A 22,792-nucleotide genomic window follows, 5' to 3' on the forward strand; every position below is an offset into this window, starting at 1 on the left:
TTGTTGGTGTAAAGTAATGCTTGTGATTTTTGCACATTGATTTTATATCCTGAGACTTTGCTGAAGTTGCTTATCAGTTGAAGAAGCTTTTGGGCTGAGATGATGGGGTTTTCTAAATATAAAATTATGTCATCTGCAAACAGACAACTTCACTTACTCTCTTTCTATCTGAATACATTTTATTTCTTTCTCTTGCCTGATGGCCCTGGCCAGAACTTCCAACACTATGTTGAATAGGAGTGGTGAGAGAGGGCATCCTTGTCTTGTACCAGTTTTCAAAGGGAATGCTTTCGGCTTTTGCCCATTCAATATGATATTGGCTGTGGGTCTGTCATAAATAGCTCTTACCATTTTGAGATATATTCCATCGATATCTAGTTTATTGAGAGTTTTTAACATGAAGGGATGTTGAATTTTATCAAAAGCCTATTCTGCATCTAGTGAGGTAATCATGTGGTTTTTGTCTTTGGTTCTGTTTATGTGATGGATTACATTTATTGATTTGTGTATGTTGAACCAAACTTGCATCCCAGGGATGAAACCGGCTTGATTTTGGTGGATACGTTTTTTGATGTGCTGCTGGATTTGGTTCTCCAGTATTTTATTGAGGATTTTTGCATTGATGGTCATAAGGGATATTGGCCTAAACATCTTCCTGATCTAGTCTTGGTAGGGTGTATGCATCCAGGAACGTATCCATTTCTTCTAGATTTTCTAGTTTATTTGCATAGAAGTGTTTATAGTATTCTCTGATGGTAGTTTGTATTTCCATGGGGTCAGTGGTGATACGCCCTTTATCATTTTTTACTGTGTCTATTTGGTTCTCTCTTTTCTTCTTTATTTGTCTAGCTTGCAGTCTATTTTGTGAATTTTCTTCAAAAAACCAGTTCCTGGATTCGTTGATTTTTTTGGAGGGTTTTTCATGTCTCTCTCTCCTTCAATTCTTCTCTGAACCTAGTTATTTCTTGTCTTCTGTGAGCTTTTGGATTACTTTGCTCTTGCCTCTCTAGCTCTTTTAATTGTGATGTTAGACTATCAATTTGAGATCTTTCCAGCTTTCTGATGTGGGCATTTAGTGCTGTAAATTTTCCTGTTAACATAGCTTTAGCTGTGTTCCAGAGGTTCTGTTACATTGTCTCTTTGTTCTTATTGGTTTCCAAGAACTTCTTGATCTCTGCCTTAATTTCATTATTTACCCAGTAGTCATTCAGGAACAGGTTGTTCAATTTTCATGAAACTGTGTGGTTTTGAGTGAGTTTCTTCATCCTGAGTTCTAATTTGATGGCACTGTGGTCTGAGAGACTGTTATGATTTCAATTCTTTTGCATTTGCTGAGGAGTATTTTACTTCCAATTATGTGGTTGATTTTAGAATAAGTTCCATGTGGCACTGTGAAGAATGTATATTCTGTTGATTTAGGGTAGACAGTTCTGTGGATGTCTACTAGGTCCACTTGGTCCAGAGCTGAGTTCAACTCCTGAATATCCTTGTTAATTTTCTATCTTTTGATCTGTCTAATACTGACAGTGGGGTGTTAAAGTCTCCCACTATTATTGTGCCTAAGTCTCTTTGTAGTTCTCTAAGAACTTGCTTTATGAACTTGGGTGCTCCTCTATTGGGTGCATATATATTCAGAATAGTTAGCTCTTCTTGTCAAAGTGTTCCCTTTACCCTTATGTAGTGTCCTTCTTTGTCTTTTCTGATCTTTGTTGGTTTAAAGTCTGTTTTGTCAGAGAGTAGGAGTGCAACCCCTGCTTTTTTTTTTTTTTTTTTCTCTTCCATTTGCTTGGTAAATTTTCCCCCATCCCTTTATTTTGAGCCTGTGTGTCTCTGCAAGTAAGATGGGCATCCTGAGTACAGCACACCAATGGGTCCTGACTCCTTATCCAATTTGCCAACCTGTGTCTTTTAATTGGGGCATTTAGCTCATTTATATGTAATGTTAGTATTGCTATGTGTGAATGTGATCCTGTCACATGATGCTATTTGGTTATTTTGTACACTAGTTGATGCAGTTTCTTTGTAGTGCCATTGGTCTTTATATTTTGGTGTGTTTTTGCAGTGGTTGGTACTGGTTTTTCCTTTCCATGTTATGTGCTTCCTTCAGGAGCTTTTGCAGGACAGACCTGGTGGTAAAGAAATCCCTCAGCATATGCTTGTCTGGAAAGGCTTTTAATTCTTCTTCACTTATGAAGATTAGTTTGGCTGGATATGAAATTCTGGGTTGAAAATTCCTTTCTTTAAGAATGTTGAGGGGGCAGAGCAAGATGGCCGAATAGGAACAGCTCCAGTCTCCAACTCCCCGCGCGAGCAACACAGAAGACAGGTGATTTCTGCATTTTCAACTGAGGTACTGGGTTCATCTCACAAGGGAATGGCTGACAATCAGTGCTGGTCAGCTGCTGCAGCCCGACCAGTGAGAGCTGAAGCAGGGCGAGGCATCGCCTCACCTGGGAAGCGCAAGGGGGAAGGGAATCCCTTTTCCTAGCCAGGGGAACTGAGACACACAACACCTGGAAAATCGGGTAACTCCCACCCCAATACTGTGCTCTACCAAGGATCTTAGCAAACAGGCACACTAGGAGACTATATCCTACATCTGGCCAGGAGGGTCCCCTGCCCACGAAGCCTCCCTCATTGCTAGCACAGCAGTCTGCGATCTTGCGGCAAGGCAGCAGTGAGGCTGGGGGAGGGGCGCCCACCATTGCTGAGGCTTAAGTAGATAAACAAAACGGCTGGGAAGCTCCAACTGGGTGGAGCTCACAGCAGCTCAAGGAGTCCTGCCTGTCTCTGTAGACTCGACCTCTGGGGACAGGGCACAGCTAAACAACAACAACAACAAAAAGCAGCTGAAACCTCTGCAGCCGCAAACGACTCAGTCTGACAGCTTTGAAGTGAGCAGTGGATCTCCCAACACGGAGGTTGAGATCTGAGAACAGACAGACTACCTGCTCAAGTGGGTCCCTGACCCCTGAGTAACCTAACTGGGAGACATCCCCCACTAGGGGCAGACCGACACCCCACACCTCACACGGTGGAGTACACCCCTGAGAGGAAGCTTCCATAGCAAGAATCAGACAGGTACACTCACTGTTCAGCATTATTCTATCTTCTGCAGCCTCTGCTGCTGATACCCAGGCAAACAGGGTCTGGAGTGGACCTCAAGCAATCTCCAACAGACCTACAGCTGAGGGTCCTGACTGTTAGAAGGAAAACTATCAAACAGGAAGGACACCTACACCAAAACCCCATCAGTACATCACCATCATCAAAGACCAGAGGCAGATAAAACCACAAAGATGGGGAAAAAGCAGGGCAGAAAAGCTGGAAATTCCAAAAATAAGAGCGCATCTCCCCCGGCAAAGGAGCACAGCTCATCGCCAGCAACGGATCAAAGCTGGACGGAGAATGACTTTGACGAGATGAGAGAAGAAGGCTTCAATCCATCAAATTTCTCAGAGCTAAAGGAGGAATTACGTACCCAGCGCAAAGAAACTAAAAATCTTGAAAAAAAAAGTGGAAGAATTGATGGCTAGAATAATTAATGCAGAGAAGGCCATGAACGAATGGACAGACATGAAAACCATGACACGAGAAATACGTGACAAATGCACAAGCTTCAGTAACTGACTCGATCAACTGGAAGAAAGAGTATCAGTGATTGAGGATCAAATGAATGAAATGAAGTGAGAAGAGAAATCTAAAGAAAAAGAAGAAAACGAAATGAACAAAGCCTGCAAGAAGTATGGGATTATGTAAAAAGACCAAATCTACGTCTGATTGGGGTGCCTGAAAGTGAGGAGGAAAATTGAACCAAGTTGGAAAACACTCTTCAGGATATCATCCAGGAGAACTTCCCCAACCTAGTAGGGCAGGCCAACACTCAAATTCAGGAAATACAGAGAACGCCACAAAGATACTCCTCGAGAAGAGCAACTCCAAGACACATAATTGCCAGATTCACCAAAGTTGAAATGAAGGAAAAAATCTTAAGGGCAGCCAGAGAGAAGGGTCGGGTTACCCACAAAGGGAAGCCCATCAGACTAACAGCAGATCTCTCGGCAGAAACTCTCCAAGCCAGAAGAGAGTGGGGGCCAATATTCAATATTCTTAAAGAAAAGAATTTTAAACCCAGAATTTCATATCCAGCCAAACTAAGTTTCATAAGTGAAGGAGAAATGAAATCCTTTACAGATAAGCAAATGCTTAGAGATTGTGTCATCACCAGGCCTGCCTTACAAGAGACCCTGAAGGAAGCACTAAACATGGAAAGGAACAACCAGTACCAGCCATTGCAAAAACATGCCAAAATGTGAAGACCATCGAGGCTAGGAAGAAACTGCATCAACTAACGAGCAAAATAACCAGTTAATATCATAATGGCAGGATCAAGTTCACACATAACAATATTAACCTTAAATGTAAATGGACTAAATGCTCCAATTAAAAGACACAGACTGGCAAACTGGATAAAGAGTCAAGACCCATCAGTTTGCTGTATTCAGGAGACCCATCTCACATGCAGAGACATACATAGACTCAAAATAAAGGGATGGAGGAAGGTCTAACAAGCAAATGGAGAACAAAAAAAAGCAGGGGTTGCAATACTAGTCTCTGATAAAACAGACTTTAAACCATCAAAGATCAAAAGAGACAAAGAAGGCCATTACATAATGGTAAAGGGATCAATTCAACAGGAAGAGCTAACTATCCTAAATATATATCCATCCAATACAGGAGCACCCAGATTCATAAAGCAAGTCCTTAAAGACTTACAAAGAGACTTAGACTCCAATACAATAATAATGGGAGACTTCAACACTCCACTGTCAACATTAGACAGATCAATGAGACAGAAAGTTAACAAGGATATCCAGGAATTGAACTCATCACTGCACCAAGCAGACCTAATAGACATCTACAGAACTCTCCACCCCAAATCAACAGAATATACATCCTACTCAGCACCACATCACACTTATTCCAAAACTGACCACATAATTGGAAGTAAAGCACTCCTCAGCAAATGTAAAAGAACAGAAATTATAACAAACTGTCTCTCAGACCACAGTGCAATCAAACTAGAACTCAGGACAAAGAAACTCAATCAAAACCGTTCAACTACATGGAAACTGAATAACCTGCTCCTGAATGACTACTGGGTACATAACGAAATGAAGGCAGAAATAAAGATGTTCTTTGAAAGCAATGAGAACAAAGATACAAAATACCAGAATCTCTGGGACACATTTAAAGCAGTGTGTAGAGGGAAATTTATAGCACTAAATGCACACAAGAGAAAGCTGGAAAGATCTAAAATTGACACCCTAACATCACAATTAAAAGAACTAGAGAAGCAAGAACAAACACATTCAAAAGCTAGCAGAAGGCTAGAAATAACTAAGATCAGAGCAGAACTGAAGGAGATAGAGACAAAAAATACCCTCCAAAAAATCAATGAATCCAGGAGTTGGTTTTTTGAAAGGATCAACAAAATTGATAGACCGCTAGCAAGACTAATAAAGAAGAAAAGAGAGAAGAATCAAATAGACGCAATAAAAAATGATAAAGGGGATATCACCACCGACCCCACAGAAATACAAACTACCATCAGAGAATACTATAAACACCTCTACGCAAATAAACTAGAAAATCTAGAAGAAATGGATAATTTCCTGGACACTTACACTCTCCCAAGACTAAACCAGGAAGAAGCTGAATTCCTGAGTAGACCAATAGCAGGCTCTGAAATTGAGGCAATAATTAATAGCCTAGCAACCAAAAAAAGTCCAGGACCGGATGGATTCACAGCTGAATTCTACCAGAGGTACAAGGAGGAGCTGGTACCATTCCTTCTGAAACTATTCCAATCAACAGAAAAAGAGGGAATCCTCCCTAACTCATTTTATGAGGCCAACATCATCCTGATACCAAAGCCTGGCAGAGACACAACAAAAAAAGAGAATTTTAGACCAATATCCCTGATGAACATCGATGCAAAAATCCTCAATAAAATACTGGCAAACTGGATCCAGCAGCACATCAAGAATCTTATCCATCAGGATCAAGTGGGCTTCATCCCTGGGATGCAAGGCTGGTTCAACATACGTAAGTCAATAAACGTAATCCAGCATATAAACAGAACCAAAGACAAAAACCACATGATTTTCTCAATAGATGCAGAAAAGGCCTTTGACAAAATTCAACAGCCCTTCAAGCTAAAAACGCTCAATAAATTCTGTATTGTTGGAATGTATCTCAAAATAATAAGAACTATTTATGACAAACCCACTGCCAATATCATATTGAATGGGCAAAAACTGGAAAAATTCCCTTTGAAAACTGGCACAAGACAGGGATGCCCTCTCTCACCACTCCTGTTCAACATAGTGTTGGAAGTTCTGGCTAGGGCAATCAGGCAAGAGAAAGAAATCAAGGGTACTCAGTTAGGAAAAGAAGAAGTCAAATTGTCCCTGTTTGCAGATGACATGATTGTATATTTAGAAAACCACATTGTCTCAGCCCAAAATCTCCTTAAGCTGATAAGCAACTTCAGCAAACTCTCAGGATACAAAATTAATGTGCAAAAATCACAAGCATTCTTATACACCAGTAACAGACAAACAGAGAGCCAAATCATGAATGAACTTCCATTCACAATTGCTTCAAAGAGAATGAAATACCTTGGACTCCAACTTACAAGGGATGTAAAGGACCTCTTCAAGGAGAACTACAAACCACTGCTCAGTGAAATAAAAGAGGACACAAACAAATGGAAGAACATACCATGCTCATGGATAGGAAGAATCAATATCGTGAAAATGGCCTTACTGCCCAAGGTAATTTATAGATTCAATGCCATCCCCATCAAGCTACCAATGAGTTTCTTCACAGAATTGGAAAAAACTGCTTTAAAGTTCACATGGAACCAAAAAAGAGCCCGCTTTGCCAAGACAATCCTAAGTCAAAAGAACAGAGCTGGAGGCATCACGCTACCTGACTTCAAACTATACTACAAGGCTACAGTAACCAAAACAGCATTGTACTGGTACCAAAACAGAGATATAGACCAATGGAACAGAACAGAGTCCTCAGAAATAATACCACACATCTACAGCCATCTGATCTTTGACAAACCTGAGAGAAACAAGAAAAGGGGAAAGGATTCCCTATTTAATAAATAGTGCTGGGAAAATTGGCTAGCCATAAGTAGAAAGCTGAAACTGGATCCTTTCCTTACTCCTTATACAAAAATTAATTCAAGATGGATTAGAGACTTAAATGTTAGACCTAATACAATAAAAACCCTAGAAGAAAACATAGGTAATACCTTTCAGGACATAGGCAGGGGCAAGGACTTCATGTCTAAAACACCAAAAGCAATGACAACAAAAGCCAAAATTGACAAATGGGATCTCATTAAACTAAAGAGCTTCTGCACAGCAAAAGAAACTACCATCAGAGTGAACAGGCAACCTACAGAATGGGAGAAAATTTTTGCAATCTACTCATCTGACGAAGGTCTAATATCCAGAACCTACAAAGAGCTCAGACAAATTTACAAGAAAAAAACAAACAACCCCATCGAAAAGTGGGCAAAGGATATGAACAGACATTTCTCAAAAGAAGACATTCATACAGCCAAAAGACACATGAAAAAATGCTCATCATCACTGGCCATCAGAGAAATGCAAATCAAAACCACAATGAGATACCATCTCACACCAGTTAGAATGGCAATCATTAAAAAGTCAGGAAACAACAGGTGCTGGAGAGGATGTGGAGAAATAGGAACACTTTTACACTGTTGGTGGGATTGTAAACTAGTTCAACCATTATGGAAAACAGTATGGCAATTCCTCAAGGATCTTGAACTAGAAGTACCATATGACCCAGCCATCCCATTACTGGGTATATACCCAAAGGATTATAAATCATGCTGCTATAAAGACACATGCACACGTATGTTTATTGCAGCACTATTCACAATAGCAAAGACTTGGAGTCAACCCAAATGTCCATCAGTGACAGACTGGATTAAGAAAATGTGGCACATATACACCATGGAATACTATGCAGCCATAAAAAAGAATGAGTTTGTGTCCTTTGTAGGGACATGGATACAGCTGGAAACCATCATTCTCAGCAAACTATCTTAAGAACAGAAAACCAAACGCCGCATGTTCTCACTTATAGGTGGGAACTGAACAGTGAGATCACTTGGACTTGGGAAGGGGAACATCACACACTGGGGCCTATCACGGGGAGGGGGGAGGGGGGAGGGATTGCGTTGGGAGTTATTCCTGATGTAAATGACGAGTTGATGAGTGCTGACGAGTTGATGGGTGCTGACAAGTTGATGGGTGCAGCACGCCAACATGGCACAGGTATACATATGTAACAAACCTGCACATTATCCACATGCACCCTAGAACTTAAAGTATAATTAAAAAAAAAAAATGTTGAATATTGGCTCCCAATCTCTTCTGGCTTGTAGAGTTTCTGCTGAGAGGTCTGCTGTTAGTCTGATGGGCTTCCCTTTGTAGGTGATCTGACATTTCTCTCTGGCTGCCCTTAACAGTTTTTCCTCCATTTCAACTTGGAGAATCTGATGACTATGTGTCTTGGAGTTGATTTTCTCATGGTGTAGTTAATGGTGTTCTCTGTATTTCCTGAGTTTGCATGTTGGCCTGTCTTGCTAGGTTGAGGAAGTTCTCCTGGATAACATACTGAAGTGTGTTTTTCAGCTTGTTTCCATTCTCCCAATTTCCTCTGATACTCCAGTCAATCTTAGGTTTAGTCTTTTTTTGAAGTTTCATATTTTTTGAAGGCTTTGTTCATTCCTTTTCTTTCTCTGTTCTTGTCTGCATGTCTTATTTAAGTAAGGTGGTCTTCAAACTCTTATATCCTTTCTTCTGCTTCGTTAATTCAGCTGTTGATACTTGTGTATGCTTCATGAAGTTCTCATGCTGTGTTTTTTAGTTCCATCAGTTCATTTATGTTCCTCTCTAAACTGGTTATTCTAGTTAGCAATTCCTCTGACCTTTTATTAAGGTTCTTAGCTTCTTTGCATTGGGTTAAAACATGCTCCTTTAGCTAATCATAGTTTTTTATTAACCATCTTCTGAAGCCTACTTCTGTCAATTTGTCCATCTGATCCTCTGTGCCAGTTCTGTGCCCTTGATGGAGAGACACTGTGATCATTTGGAGGAGAAGGGGCTCTCTGGGCTTTTGGGTTTTCAGCATTGTTTCATTGATTCCGTCTCATATTTGTGAGTTTGTCTGGTTTCAGTCTTTGAAGCTGCTGACCCTTGGATGAGGTTTTTGTGGGGGCCTTTTGTTGTTGCTGTTGTTGATGCTATTGTTGCCATTTTTGGCTTGTTTTTCTTTCAAAAGTCAGGTCCCTCTTCTGTAGGGCTGCTGCAGTATACTGGGGGTTCACTTCAGACCCTATTCATATGATTTGCTCCTGTGCATGGAGATGTCACTGAAGAAGGCTGGAAAGCAGTCAAGACTGGTGCCTGCTCCTTCTACTGGGACCTCTGACCTTGAGGGGCACCAACGTGGTGCCAGTAGGGTTACTCTTCTATAGGGGGTCTGACAACCCCTCTTGGAAGGTCTCACCTGGTTGGGTGGCATGGGGAGTAGGACTTGTTTAATGAAGCACTCGGTAGAGAAGGTGTGTTTTACTGGGGGAACCCATTCATCTGGGCTGTTCAGATACCTCAGAACTACCAGGAGGAGAGGCTAAGTCTGCTGCTCCGCAGAGACTGCGACTGCCCTGGGGGCTCAGGCCCACAGAGATCCGGGTTCTGTCCCTGAGTCTCTGGCTGGAGTTATTAGAGATGCTACAGGGAAGCCCTGTCCACTGAGGAGGATGGGTGAGGATTAGACCTAAAGAGGCACGCTGGCCGCAGACTGCCACAGCCAATGTGTTGGGCAGTGGGGACAAGTCTTGGGAACAAGCCTTCCAGCCTTCCTGGCTCCAGCACAGGGAAAGAGCAGCCTGGAGCCATAGAAATGGCTGCTGCCCTTACCCCGAGCTCAGCATGGTAAGCAGTTGCAGTTCCAGAGCTGGGTTGCTGCCCCTCCCGCAAGGAGCTCAAATGGCTTAGCAGGCAGCCTCAGCCAGTGCTGGTCGCCCCTCCCTGGGGAGTTAGGTAGGCTTAAGCAGATTCCAGCGGAAAGGCTCTAAGAATCTGCCTGTTCCATGGTTGGGATGCTAGGCCCCGGAGGCGTGGGTGGGTTCACATGTGGGATCCATAGGTTGCACAGTTTCCCCAGCTGGGATGCATGCTCACTCACTGCCTCCCTTGGCTGGGGGGAGGAGGTTCCCCTTCCCTATGTGGCTCTCGGGTGGACTGCTGCACCACACCGCTCTTCCTTCTCTCCGTGGGTTATGCCAGCCTTCTAGTCAATTTTGATGAAAGAACCTGGATACCTTGGTTGCGGCTGAAGGATTCACTTGCTTCTTATGGCTTTTTTCAATGGGAACCTCCAAATGCCGCTGCTTCAAGTCGGCCATCTTGCGCCCCGACCTCATTATTAGATTCTAGCTCTGTTCATTGTTTTTGAGGTTTCGTTACCCACCTATAAACTGACCTGAATCCTGAATTCTTCTCATTTCCTCCAATATCTGTGTGTGACCCTTCACACTCACATCTCCAGTTTTCTGCACTTTTCTGACTTGGAATCACTAAAAACGAAAACTACCTTTATTATTGGAGCCCTTACAAACTGAAGCCGAACAACTTCATGTAAATCTCAAGAGAAAACGTTTGTGCCCAATGTACAAGATACTCAGAGAGTTCACCAAAGCACCTGGTGCTATAACCAGGGACATCGTAACTGCAAGCCAGAAAAAATAGGCTTTAAGCTCAGATCTGGAAATCTTTTCAACTAACTGCCCTCTGAACTCAGAGAAAAAAAAAAATCATTTTTTCTAGCCATCAACTTTTGTTTTTCTTTGGTTATTTTAGTTGATTTGGCGTAAGTTGACTTTGAGTCAAAAATTGAACCTCTGTAATCAAGAATTATGACCAATTATTGGATACAGTTTTGCTAGTAGTTATTCTAGTAGTCTCTGGAGTGCAGTGCCTCCTCTCATGAATCTTAATGCTTGCTTGCAGCTATCCCCCACACAGTTGATCTAATTCTATAATTAGAACAAGATTGAGAGTAACAGAAAAGATCAACCATGGATCCTGAAATTGTGACTTAAATGTTTCACTCTGAGACTAAATAAAAAACTGCAGCATCATGACGACTGAGAGTGGCACAAATGCCCTAAATTTTGATCAAACTGCTCGGTATCACTGGGAATCTGGCAAAAGGTGGAAACTGTTAAAGAAAACATGGCAGGCCCAAAGCGAGTCATTCATAATATAAATCCACATGACCATCTACACTTAAGTTGTTTACTTGTAAGGTCTGGCCTTCTGAGAAATCAAGGAAAACATGACAGCCAAATCCCTAAATGGTCCAGTTTTCAGAATAAATAGGGGATTCTCAGCAACCAATCCAAAGGTGCCCAGTCAACCTGAGCCAAATAATGACGTTCCCTCTGTTTTATCCCGTACAAGCAGAGTGATCTCATGTTAAACAATCCACGTTTTTTGCACTATGCTTCTTCCTTGTTTCTGATAAAGCTGCCTTACAAAAGGTGACTTTTCTGCCATGCCTGGAACTCCTATTTTGAAGACTGGATGATGCCTTGTTCATTTAATTGCTGATAAAAGCCAATTCGAACTCTGAAACTCAGTTAGTTGAAATGTTGTCCTTTAGCATAATTAATTTTGGGGATAGAAATAAGAATCAAAGTGAAAATAAGACTAGACTGAAAAGATACTAGGAGTGGTACTGGGATTAGTAAATACATATGACCCTTTTAAGGAGCGTTATAAGTGAAAGCAAAACATTGACATATTAGCTGGAGAGAAGGAAGATTATCTTTGTTTATTTGTTTTGTTTTGTTTTTAATATGGGAGAATACTTATTTAATGATGGCCAAGAACTAATAAGAATTGATGTGGACAAGAATTGTTAGAGCCACATCCTTAAGGAGCTGAGTGTGAATGTGCACATTTGGAATTCTAGTGTTAGACTGGAGCACCAACTCATTCGTGGTAATGGCAAGGAAAACAGAGTACATGTTTAAATATCCAGGCTAAGTGCTTGAGAAAGTGACAAGAGTTTGTGGATGTTCTCTTCTGATTTCTTTTATCAGCGAAATATGAGTCAGCAAGGCAAGACAGTGGAGAGCATAATGACGTTTCAGGATTTATGGAACTAAAGTGAGAACATGCCCTATCATTGTTTGCTTTATTGCAGTTGTGAACAAATTATTTGTCAACTTGTATTTAACCAGGTTTGAGGTTTTTCCAGAGAGGAAACTAAAGGGAAAATGGCAAGGGAGTTGCAGGTGTTTGTAGGGGAATGACAGTAATCATGAAACCAGAGGATATGTGATTTTCAATGGAAGAACTGAGTACATGGAAAGGGACAATGCAAAAATAGTAGAATTGATGGATAAATGTCTTGGTGGCATAAAATATTAAAGTCTGGAAATGGGAAAGAGAAATATAAGAGGGAGTATTCAAAGATTGAGAGGCTTGAATATAAGAGTAGGGAAGAGTAATGTGATAGGAATCCTCAAGTGTAATATATAATGATGAAAGTCAGTGGCTGAGGCAGGTTGATGAACAACACTACTGAAGTAGAGAAATCAGGGAATTAAAAGGTAAAGACACTGGAAGAAATACTTATGTTGACATTAAAATTATAAAAAATTATGATATGAGTATTATTAAAATATGGGACAGTCATCAAAATGCTAAACACTGCAGTAAAAAATAAGTATGGTAAAATTTAAAAATAGCTTCTTTTTTTTGCTTCTGAATGCATGGTATTTTGCATTCTGGTAAATTGCATATCTTTACATGTCTTGCTTAAAGTACTTGCAGTATCTTAGAGTATACTTCTTCTCTACTCCTTGAATTTGAGATGTGTGCAGCAATCATGATTGTCTTAGTCCATTCAGGTTGCTATAACAAAAATATCACAAGCTGAGTAGCTTATTTTAAAAAACATTTATTTCTCACAACTCTGGAGGTTGGAACATTCAAGATTAAGACACTGGTAGATCTGGTGTCTGATGAGGGCTCATTTCCTCATAGATGGTACCTTCTAGCTGTGTCTTCATAGAGTGAAAGGGGCAAACAAACCTTTTTAGACCTGTTTTACAAAGACATCAATCCCATTCATGAGGGCTTTGGCCTCATGACCTAATCACCTCTCAAAGATCCCCCCTCTTAATACCATCACATTGGGGATTAGGTTTTGATAGGCACAGGAGGCAGTCAAATGCCTAGGCAGATAGGCATGGGTCAAGAAAAATGACTAGGGGATCTAAAGGTGACTATGACAAGGAGTAGAATGTTTTATAAAAAATATCTAGTTTACAAAGACAATGAAAAGCAAATTCACAGAAATAAACTTAGAACATATAGTGAGACTCCTGAAATGGTAAAAACGATAAGTTCTGCAAATCCTTTGCACAATAAACAAAGATAAAACAAGACAAAATTGTCAAAAATCATTTCAAGACTCTGTAAAATGACCAAAGGAATACAAAACTTTAAGACTAATTGATTAAAGAAAAACTATTAATGCTATGGTAAAATAATAATAATAGTAATAATAATAATAATAATGGGAATCTGTGGCATTTTAACTGAGCTGTTCCCATCCTCATCGCTAGCTCTAGCCTGTGGCAATTCTACCATAACAGCTCAATCCAGGAATCTAATGGCTTCCCTATTAAAGTATAATGACATGATTTGAAGCTGACAGGTGCGAGTCCACATGCTCAGGTACATTGTCAAAAACAATAGTCATCTGTGGCAAATGAACAGGGAAGGCCAACATCACGTCTAAACATAGATTGTGAAACTGATGATTTTAAGCAACAGACCAGAAGATTAGCCAGAAACATAACATGAAATTGTGAACAATACAACAGCCATAATGGTGTCAAAAGCACCCATATAGTCATGGTAGTCAGGAATATTCCATGTATATACAAGGTAGCATCCATGCTCAGGGGAAATCGGAAAGGGCCAAGCTACGCACAAATTCATGGCTGACTCACTGGTAGAGGAGATGGGAGTAAGTCCTACAGAAAGTAAAGTTTGCCTGAGTGAAAACTGCCTGGATATTGAATACTTGTTCCAATGCAAATGCAAATCCATTGACAAAGAGTGGAAGCCTTATTTTCTCAAGTTGTTGGAACGTTGACTCTGACCAGTCACTGACTGACCACTAAGATATGCCAACCCAAGGACAACCACTAGGAATCCAGGCTCAACAAATGAAAACGGGGTTTAAAAAAAATGCAAAGACATCAGTGATGACACACTGCTAAAGAGGCAGAATCTTCAGAATTGCTCCAGCAAAGCACTAAACAAACAAACAATGGAAGAACAGAAACGACGATTTCAGAATTCAGAATTGCCCAACTGTATTATATTAAAAATGTCCAGTTTTCAACAAAGTATGACACATAATAAAAACAAAACGGTTATATATAATATATTGTGTTATAAATATTATAATATTATAAATATATTATATATAAATACATATATAATGCAGGTAATATAAACTGTGTTCTAGTGTTTTGTGGGAAGTAAAACTTGTGAGTGATAAAATAAGATATTTAATTGAGAAGATTTCCAAGAATATGTTAGAGCACTGAGTGGCATGGTGCCTCCTGACTGTTACCTTGAAATGCAAAATGATAGAGATAAATTCAAGAGAAACTGTAAAGCAAAGAGGAACCAAAAGTTGAAGATTTGGAGATTTCCTGCCTATCTTTGTTGTAAAGATTGTTCTGAGGAGAACACTGAGAAAATGGCTGCACAATCATTTGATAAAAACCTTATGGGATTATATGAGTGAAAACACTGCCTATTTTAACTGAAGGGGATACAGACAGGACACAATGAGGAGGGCCGCCAGATTTTTTATATTTGACAGGTGTCCGGAGCTGCACGCCCCGGCCATAGCAAATAATAATTGAGGATTAAATGCCTGAGCTATATTCATTTCCACCCCACACCTTCTCCCTATCTTTGCCTTTTTTCCCCTGTACTAATACCTCATTAAAGATGGCGCTCTTCCTGCTTCTTCTTCACTCACTTTTCCCGCGCCCGGGAAAATTGTTACTTAATAGCGCAAGCGCAACATGACGTCCGACCGGAGAAACCGAAACTAACCTGGCCACACCTTCGGCAATGAGATCATTTCCGCCTTAGCCCAACCCCTTCCCTTCCAAGTGTATATAAGGCAGTGCATTACCGCCATTAAACGAGACTTGATCAGAGCACTGTCTTGTCTCCATTTCTCGTGTCTCTTGTTCCCCAAATTCCCAACGCCTCCTCCAGGGCCTGCTCTGACTATCCCGCGGGCCGGGATACGTGGCACCTGAACAGGGACCTGGAAACGAGGGACTCCGTGAGGAAGAGGACGCCAAAGGACGGTCGACCACTAACGAAGACAAAAGGAGTCAAACTCTTCCGATCACCGCGGGAACCTGCCGCGTCAGGATCGAAGGTAAGTGACGTGTCCAAAATGGGACAAGAATTAAGCCAACATCAAATATATGTAGGACAATTAAAAGAGGCTTTAAAGATATGAGGAGTAAAGGTTAAAGGTAATGATTTGTTTAAATTTTTTGATTTTGTAAAAGACACTTGCCCTTGGTTCCCACAGGAAGGAACTATTGATATTAAAAGATGGCGTAGAGTAGGGGATTGTTTTCAGGACTATTATAATACTTTTGGGCCAGAAAAAATTCCTGTAACCGCCTTCTCTTATTGGAACCTCATTAGAGATTTAATAGATAAGAAGGAGGCCGATCCGCAAGTCATGGCTGCGGTCGCTCAGACAGAGCATATTTTAAAGGTTAGCTCCCGCTCTAACCTCACAAAGCCTCCGCAAGATACGGAGGAAGATCTCATTTCCCTCGAAAGTGATCATGAGGAAATTAAGTCTCCTTCTGTAATAGATAAAGAAATACCACACGAAAACAAACCAAAAAAATACCCAATTTTACAGATGCTTCAAAAGGAGGAGGAAATTAATAAGCCTAATCAATTGGATATAAATTGGGATGATTTAGAGGAAGAAGCGGCTAAATATCACAACCCTGATTTGCCTCCCTTTACTTCATACCCACCCCCATATAATAAGACACATAATGAGGCTTCTGCGCCCATTGTTATGGCAGCAATAGATCCCAAAGAAGAATTAAAGCAAAAAATTGCTCAACTAGAAGAACAGATTAAACTTGAAGAGTTACATCAATCATTGATAATTAGGCTCCAAAAGCTAAAAACAGGAAATGAAAAAATACCTAACTCAGACGCTATGGAGGGTTCCTTGCGCCCACTTCAGCGGCCTGGACCTAATGTTCCAAGAGGGGGGTTAGTTGCTAGCCGACATAGAGAAGACTCCTCCCCCAAAGACGTTTTTCCAGTCACGGAAACCATAGATGAACAGGGACAGGCTTGGAGGCATCATACTGGATTTGATTTTACTATTATAAAAGAGTTAAAGACTGCTGCCTCTCAGTATGGGGCTACTGCTCCATATACTCTTGCTATAGTGGAATCTGTAGCTGAGAATTGGCTCACTCCTACAGACTGGAATACCTTAGTCAGGGCAGTTCTTTCTGGGGGAGACCACTTAATTTGGAAGTCAGAGTTCTTTGAAAATTGTAGAGATACAGCTAAAAGAAATCAACAGGCAGGAAACGGTTGGGATTATGATATGTTAACAGGTTCAGGTAATTATGCAGACACTCAGGCCCAAATGCAATATGACCCTGGACTGTTCTCACAAATCCAGGCTGCTGCTACAAAGGCCTGGAGAAAACTTCCCATTAAAGGAGATCCAGGGGCCTCGCTCACAGCGGTTAAACAAGGACCCGATGAGCCATTTTCAGACTTTGTGCATAGACTTATGACCACAGCAGGTAGAATCTTTGGAAATGCAGAAACGGGTGTAGATTATGTTAAACAGTTAGCTTATGAAAATGCTAACCCCGCCTGCCAAGCGGCAATCGACCTTATCAAAAGAAAACAGATTTAACAGGATACATTCGCCTTTGTTCAGATATTGGGCCCTCATATCAACAAGGCCTAGCAATGGCCGCCGCTTTTAGCGGCCAAACAGTAAGAGATTTCCTCATTAACAAAGGTAAAGATAAAGGAGGATGTTTTAGATGCGGTAAAAGGGGACACTTTGCAAAAGATTGCTGTGAAAACCAAAATAAGAGTCCAGAAGCAAAAATCCCAGGCCTTTGCCCAAGGTGTAAAAGAGGAAGGCACTGGGCAAATGAATGTAAATCTAAAACTGACAGTCAAGGAAATCCTTTACCCCCCAGGCAGGGAAACAGGATGAGGGGCCAGCCTCAGGCCCCGAAACAAGCATATGGGGCAGTCAGCTTTGTTCCAGCTAGCAACAGCAATCCATTTCAAAACTTAGTAGAGCAACCCCAGGGAGTGCAGGATTGGACCTCAGTTCCACCTCCCACACAATACTAACACCTGAAATGGGACTGCAAACCTTAAATACCGGAATATATGGACCCTTACCACCTAACACTTTTGGGCTACTTTTAGGAAGAAGTAGTGTCACCATGAGAGGCTTACAAGTCCTCCCTGGAGTTATCGATAATGATTATGAAGGAGAAATTAAAATTATGGCCAGAGCTATTGATAGTATTATTACTGTCCCTCAAGGAGTTAGAATAGCTCAGTTACTCCTGCTACCTTTGGTTAAAACAGATAATAATATCCAATACTCTAATAGAAATATAAAAGGTTTCGGATCATCAGAGATATATTGGGTGCAACCAATTACAAATCAAAAACCCTCTCTAACCTTATGGTTAGACGGGAAGGCATTCACTGGACTAATAGACACAGGGGCTGATGTAACTATCATTAAACAGGAAGATTGGCCCTCTCATTGGCCTACTACAGAAACTTTAACTCACTTGAGAGGAATTGGACAAAGCAGTAATCCTAAACAAAGTTCTAAATACCTAACATGGACAGATAAAGAAAACAATTCAGGCCTCATTAAGCCATTTGTCATCCCTTACCTACCTGTTAACCTTTGGGGGCGAGATCTACTCTCTCAAATGAAAATTATAATGTGTAGTCCAAATGATATAGTTACTGCGCAAATGTTAACTCAAGGATACACCCCTGGTAAAGGTCTTGGAAAAGGAGAGAACGGTATCCCACAGCCTATACTGGTTTCAGGACAACTTGATAAAAAGGGGTTTGGAAATTTTTAGCTCAGGCCACTGACATACCTGCACCCCAAAGGTGCACTGACCCCATTACTTGGAAGTCAGATGAGCCCGTTTGGGTTGATCAGTGGCCTTTACTCAATGATAAACTAAGTGCTGCCCAACAGTTAGTGCAGGAACAATTAGCAGCAGGACATATTGAGGAAAGTAATTCCCCTTGGAATACACCTATTTTTGTTATTAAAAAGAAGTCTGGTAAATGGAGACTCTTACAAGATTTAAGAGCAGTAAATATCACTATGATCCTTATGGGTGCCTTACAACCAGGATTGCCTTCACCGGTTGCGATTCCTCAAAAATATTTTAAAATCGTTATTGACCTTAAAGATTGCTTTTTTACAATTCCCCTTCACCCTGCTGACCAGAAAAGATTTGCCTTTAGTCTTCCATCTACAAATTTTAAACAACCAATGAAGCGCTATCAATGGAAAGTCTTACCTCAGGGTATGGCCAATAGTCCTACCTTGTGTCAAAAATATGTGGCTGCCACTATAGAGCCAGTCAGAAAAACATGGGCACAAATGTATATTATACATTATATGGATGATATTTTAATAGCAGGAGAAATTGGCGAACAAGTCTTACAGTGCTTCGCCCAACTCAAACAAGAGTTAACAGCAGCCAGACTACAAATAGCCCCAGAAAAGGTACAATTACAAGATCCATACACTTATCTTGGTTTCCAGATTAATGGACCCAAAATCATTAATCAAAAGGCCGTTATACGTCGTGATCATTTAAAAACTTTAAATGATTTCCAAAAATTACTGGGAGACATAAATTGGCTTCGACCGTACTTAAAGCTCACCACAGGAGAGTTAAAACCTCTTTTCCATATATTAAAAGGAGACTCTAATCCAAAATCCCCCAGGTCCATTACTAAAGAAGCATTAATAATAACACTCCAACAGGTAGAACATGCCATTGCAACACAATTTGTTACCGGTATTGATTATTCTCAGCCATTAATATTCCTTATTTTTAACACAACAATAACCCCTACTGGCCTATTTTGGCAGAACAATCCCATTATGTGGGTACACCTGCCCTCCTCCCCTAAAAAGGTTTTGTTGCCTTATTATGATGCCATAGCTGATCTAATTATCTTGGGAAGAGAAAACAGTAGAAAATACTTTGGAATAGAACCCTCTACCATTATACAGCCCTACACTCAATCACGCATCCATTGGCTGTTACAAAATACGGAAGCCTGGCCAATTGCTTGCGCTTCTTATACTGGCGCGATTGACAACCATTACCCACCTAACAAACTTATTCAATTTTGTAAACTTCATGCGTTTGTATTTCCCCATATTACCAATAAAGAACCTCTCAATGACGCATTACTAATTTTCACTGATGGATCTTCCACAGGACTTGCCGCTTACACTTACAATAATGTAGTCGTTAAATTCCAGACCACTTATACATCAGCTCAGCTGGTCGAATTGCAAGCTATAATTGCAGCACTATCAGCTTTTCCTTGTCAGCCACTTAACATTTATACAGACAGCGCCTACCTGGCTCATTCAATACCCCTCTTAGAGACCGTGTCTCAAATTAAACATATTTCAGATACAGCTAACCTATTTTTGCAATGTCAACAACTTATCCGAAAAAGGACTACTCCCTTTTTTCTTGGGCATATTAGAGCACATTCAGGATTACCGGGACCTCTAACACAAGGTAACGCAACAGCTGACACGGCAACAAAAACCATAGCCACAGTCATTACAGACAATTTGCAACAAGCGCAAAAAGCACATGCCTTACATCATTTAAACGCCCAAACCTTAAGACTTATGTTTAAACTTACCAGAGAACAAGCTCGACAAATAGTTAAACAATGCGCCAACTGCATAACATATTTACCTGTTCCCCATCTAGGAGTTAACCCCCGAGGACTCATCCCCAATGAAATTTGGCAAATGGACGTTACTCACCACTTAGAATTCAGTCAAGTAAAATATATCCATGTATGCATAGACACCTATAGTGGATTCATCAGTGCAACTCTCCAAACAGGAGAGGCCACCAAACATGTCATAGCTCATTTATTACACTGCTTTTCTATTTTAGGAATACCCAAACAAATCAAAACAGATAATGGCCCCGGTTATATAGCCAAAACCTTCTTACAATTTTGTAATACCCTACAAATTAAACATACCACAGGCATTCCCTATAATCCCCAAGGACAAGGTATAGTAGAAAGAGCTCATCTGTCATTAAAAACTATTATCACAAAATTAAAAGGGGGGAGCTGGTACCCCGTGAAGGGTACCCCCAGAAACATACTCAATCATGCCCTGTTTATCCTTAATTTTTTAAATTTGGACAGTCATGGAAAATCGGCTGCCGACCGTTTCTGGCATCCTGAATCTCAAAAACAGTTTGCAATGGGAAAATGGAAAGATCCACTCGATAGTTCATGGCATGGCCCCAATCCAGTTTTAATTTGGGGAAGAGGCTCAGTATGCATCTTCTCACAAAAAAATGATGCAGCCAGATGGCTGCCTGAAAGATTGGTAAGACAAATAAATCATAACCATTGTCAGTCCAGGGAAGATAAATCTCCCTGAGAAGTTCTTTCCTTCTTGTTTTTCAGAAAATGAAGCCTAACATGAAATTCCTTTGGAGAATAATCGCTCTATATAACATAGTGACAGTCTATGCAGGTTTTGGTGACCCTCGTAAGGCAAGAGAATTATTACGAAAACAATACGGCCAGCCTTGTGACTGCAGAGGGGGACAAATATCTGAACCTCCATCAGATAGAATCACCCAGGTGACCTGCACGGGCAAGACAGCTTACCTAATGCCAAACCAGTTATGGAAATGTAAGTCTACCCCAAGAGATACCTCACCTAACGGGCCACTCCTAGAATGCCCTTGTAGCTCTTTCCAATCTTCTGTACATAGTTCCTGTTATACATCCTATCAACAATGCAAATCAGGCAATAGAACATATTATACGGCCACGTTACTAAAAACACAAACTGGAGGCATTAATGATGTACAAGTATTAGGATCCACTAATAAACTTGTACAATCTCCTTGTAACGGCCAAAAAGGAAAGCCTGTTTGTTGGAGCACTACTGCCCCCATTCACATTTCTGATGGAGGAGGCCCATTAGATATTGCAAGAATTAAAACCGTCCAGAAAAAATTAGAAGAAATTCATAAAGCTTCTTATCCTGAACTTCAATATCACCCTTTAGCCCTGCCTGAGCTTAGAGGTAATTTTAAGCTCGATGCCCAAACCTTTGATATCCTCAATGCTACTTACAATTTACTTCAAATGTCCAATACAAGCCTGGCCCACGATTGTTGGCTTTGTCTTAAAATGGGCCCCCCTATTCCTCTAGCCATACCTAACCTTTCATTGCCCTATGTCAATTACTCAAATGAATCCTTAGTAAATAATTCCTGTCCTATTACCCCCCCCCTTAGTTCAACCGATGACGTTTTCTAATTCCTCTTGCCTCTTTTCACCATCATATAATAACACTAAAGAAATTGATTTAGGCTATGTTGTGTTTGGCAACTGTACTTCCATAATCAATGCCACCAACCCTTTGTGTGCTATAAATGGCTCGGTTTTCGTTTGTGGAAACAACATGGCATATACGTATCTACCTACAAATTGGACAGGGCTTTGTGTTCTGGCCACTCTTCTCCCCGACATTGATATCATCCCTGGAGATGAACCTATCCCCATCACCGCTATTGAACATTTTATTTATAGACCGAAGTGAGCCATACAATTTATTCCCTTGTTGGCTGGACTAGGAATCACCACTGCTTTTACTACAGGAGCCACAGGCCTAGGAGTCTCACTAACCCAATATACTAAATTATCCAATCAATTAATTTCAGATGTACAGACCTTATCCAGTACTATACAAGATTTACAAGACCAAGTAGACTCGTTAGCTGAAGTAGTTCTCCAGAATAGAAGAGGTCTAGATTTGTTAACGGCAGAACAGGGAGGGATATGTTTGGCCTTACAGGAAAAGTGCTGTTTTTATGCCAACAAATCCGGAATCATCAGAGATAAGATAAAAACTTTGCAAGAAGAACTAGAAAAGCGCAGAAAAGGCTTGGCCGCCAATCCACTATGGACTGGACTCGATGGACTTCTCCCCTATCTCCTGCCATTTCTTGGTCCTTTACTCACCCTTCTACTTTTCCTCACTCTCGGGCCTATAATCCTTAATAAGCTTATGGCATTTGTCAGACAACAAATTGAGGCCTTCCAGGCCAAACCTATACAGGTCCATTATCATCGCCTTGAGATGACTGAAAATGGTGAGTCTTATTTACCTTAATAAGACCACCTCCCCTGTGTGCTGAACTGGACAGTCAATGACGGGTAAGAGGACACTATCTCCATCGCAGCCTAAGACA

General features: G+C 40.8%; 2 protein-coding genes across 5 annotated transcripts in view; one reads left to right on the forward strand and one right to left on the reverse strand.

The window, feature by feature from the left end:
- Positions 1-22,792, reverse strand: part of ADAM2 (ADAM metallopeptidase domain 2) — a 122,626-nt gene that overhangs the window by 66,598 nt on the left and 33,236 nt on the right. The window lies entirely within an intron of this gene.
- On the forward strand, positions 11,260-22,118 carry LOC144330646 (uncharacterized). Its single transcript, XM_077942887.1, has 3 exons — positions 11,260-11,333; positions 15,444-15,612; positions 20,991-22,118. Exons 1-3 carry the CDS (start codon positions 11,260-11,262, stop codon positions 21,855-21,857), a joined length of 1,110 nt encoding a protein of 369 aa, XP_077799013.1. The 3' UTR covers positions 21,858-22,118.

Source organism: Macaca mulatta, chromosome 8, assembly GCF_049350105.2.
Source record: "Macaca mulatta isolate MMU2019108-1 chromosome 8, T2T-MMU8v2.0, whole genome shotgun sequence".
In the NCBI taxonomy this organism is placed as follows: Eukaryota; Metazoa; Chordata; class Mammalia; order Primates; family Cercopithecidae; genus Macaca; species Macaca mulatta.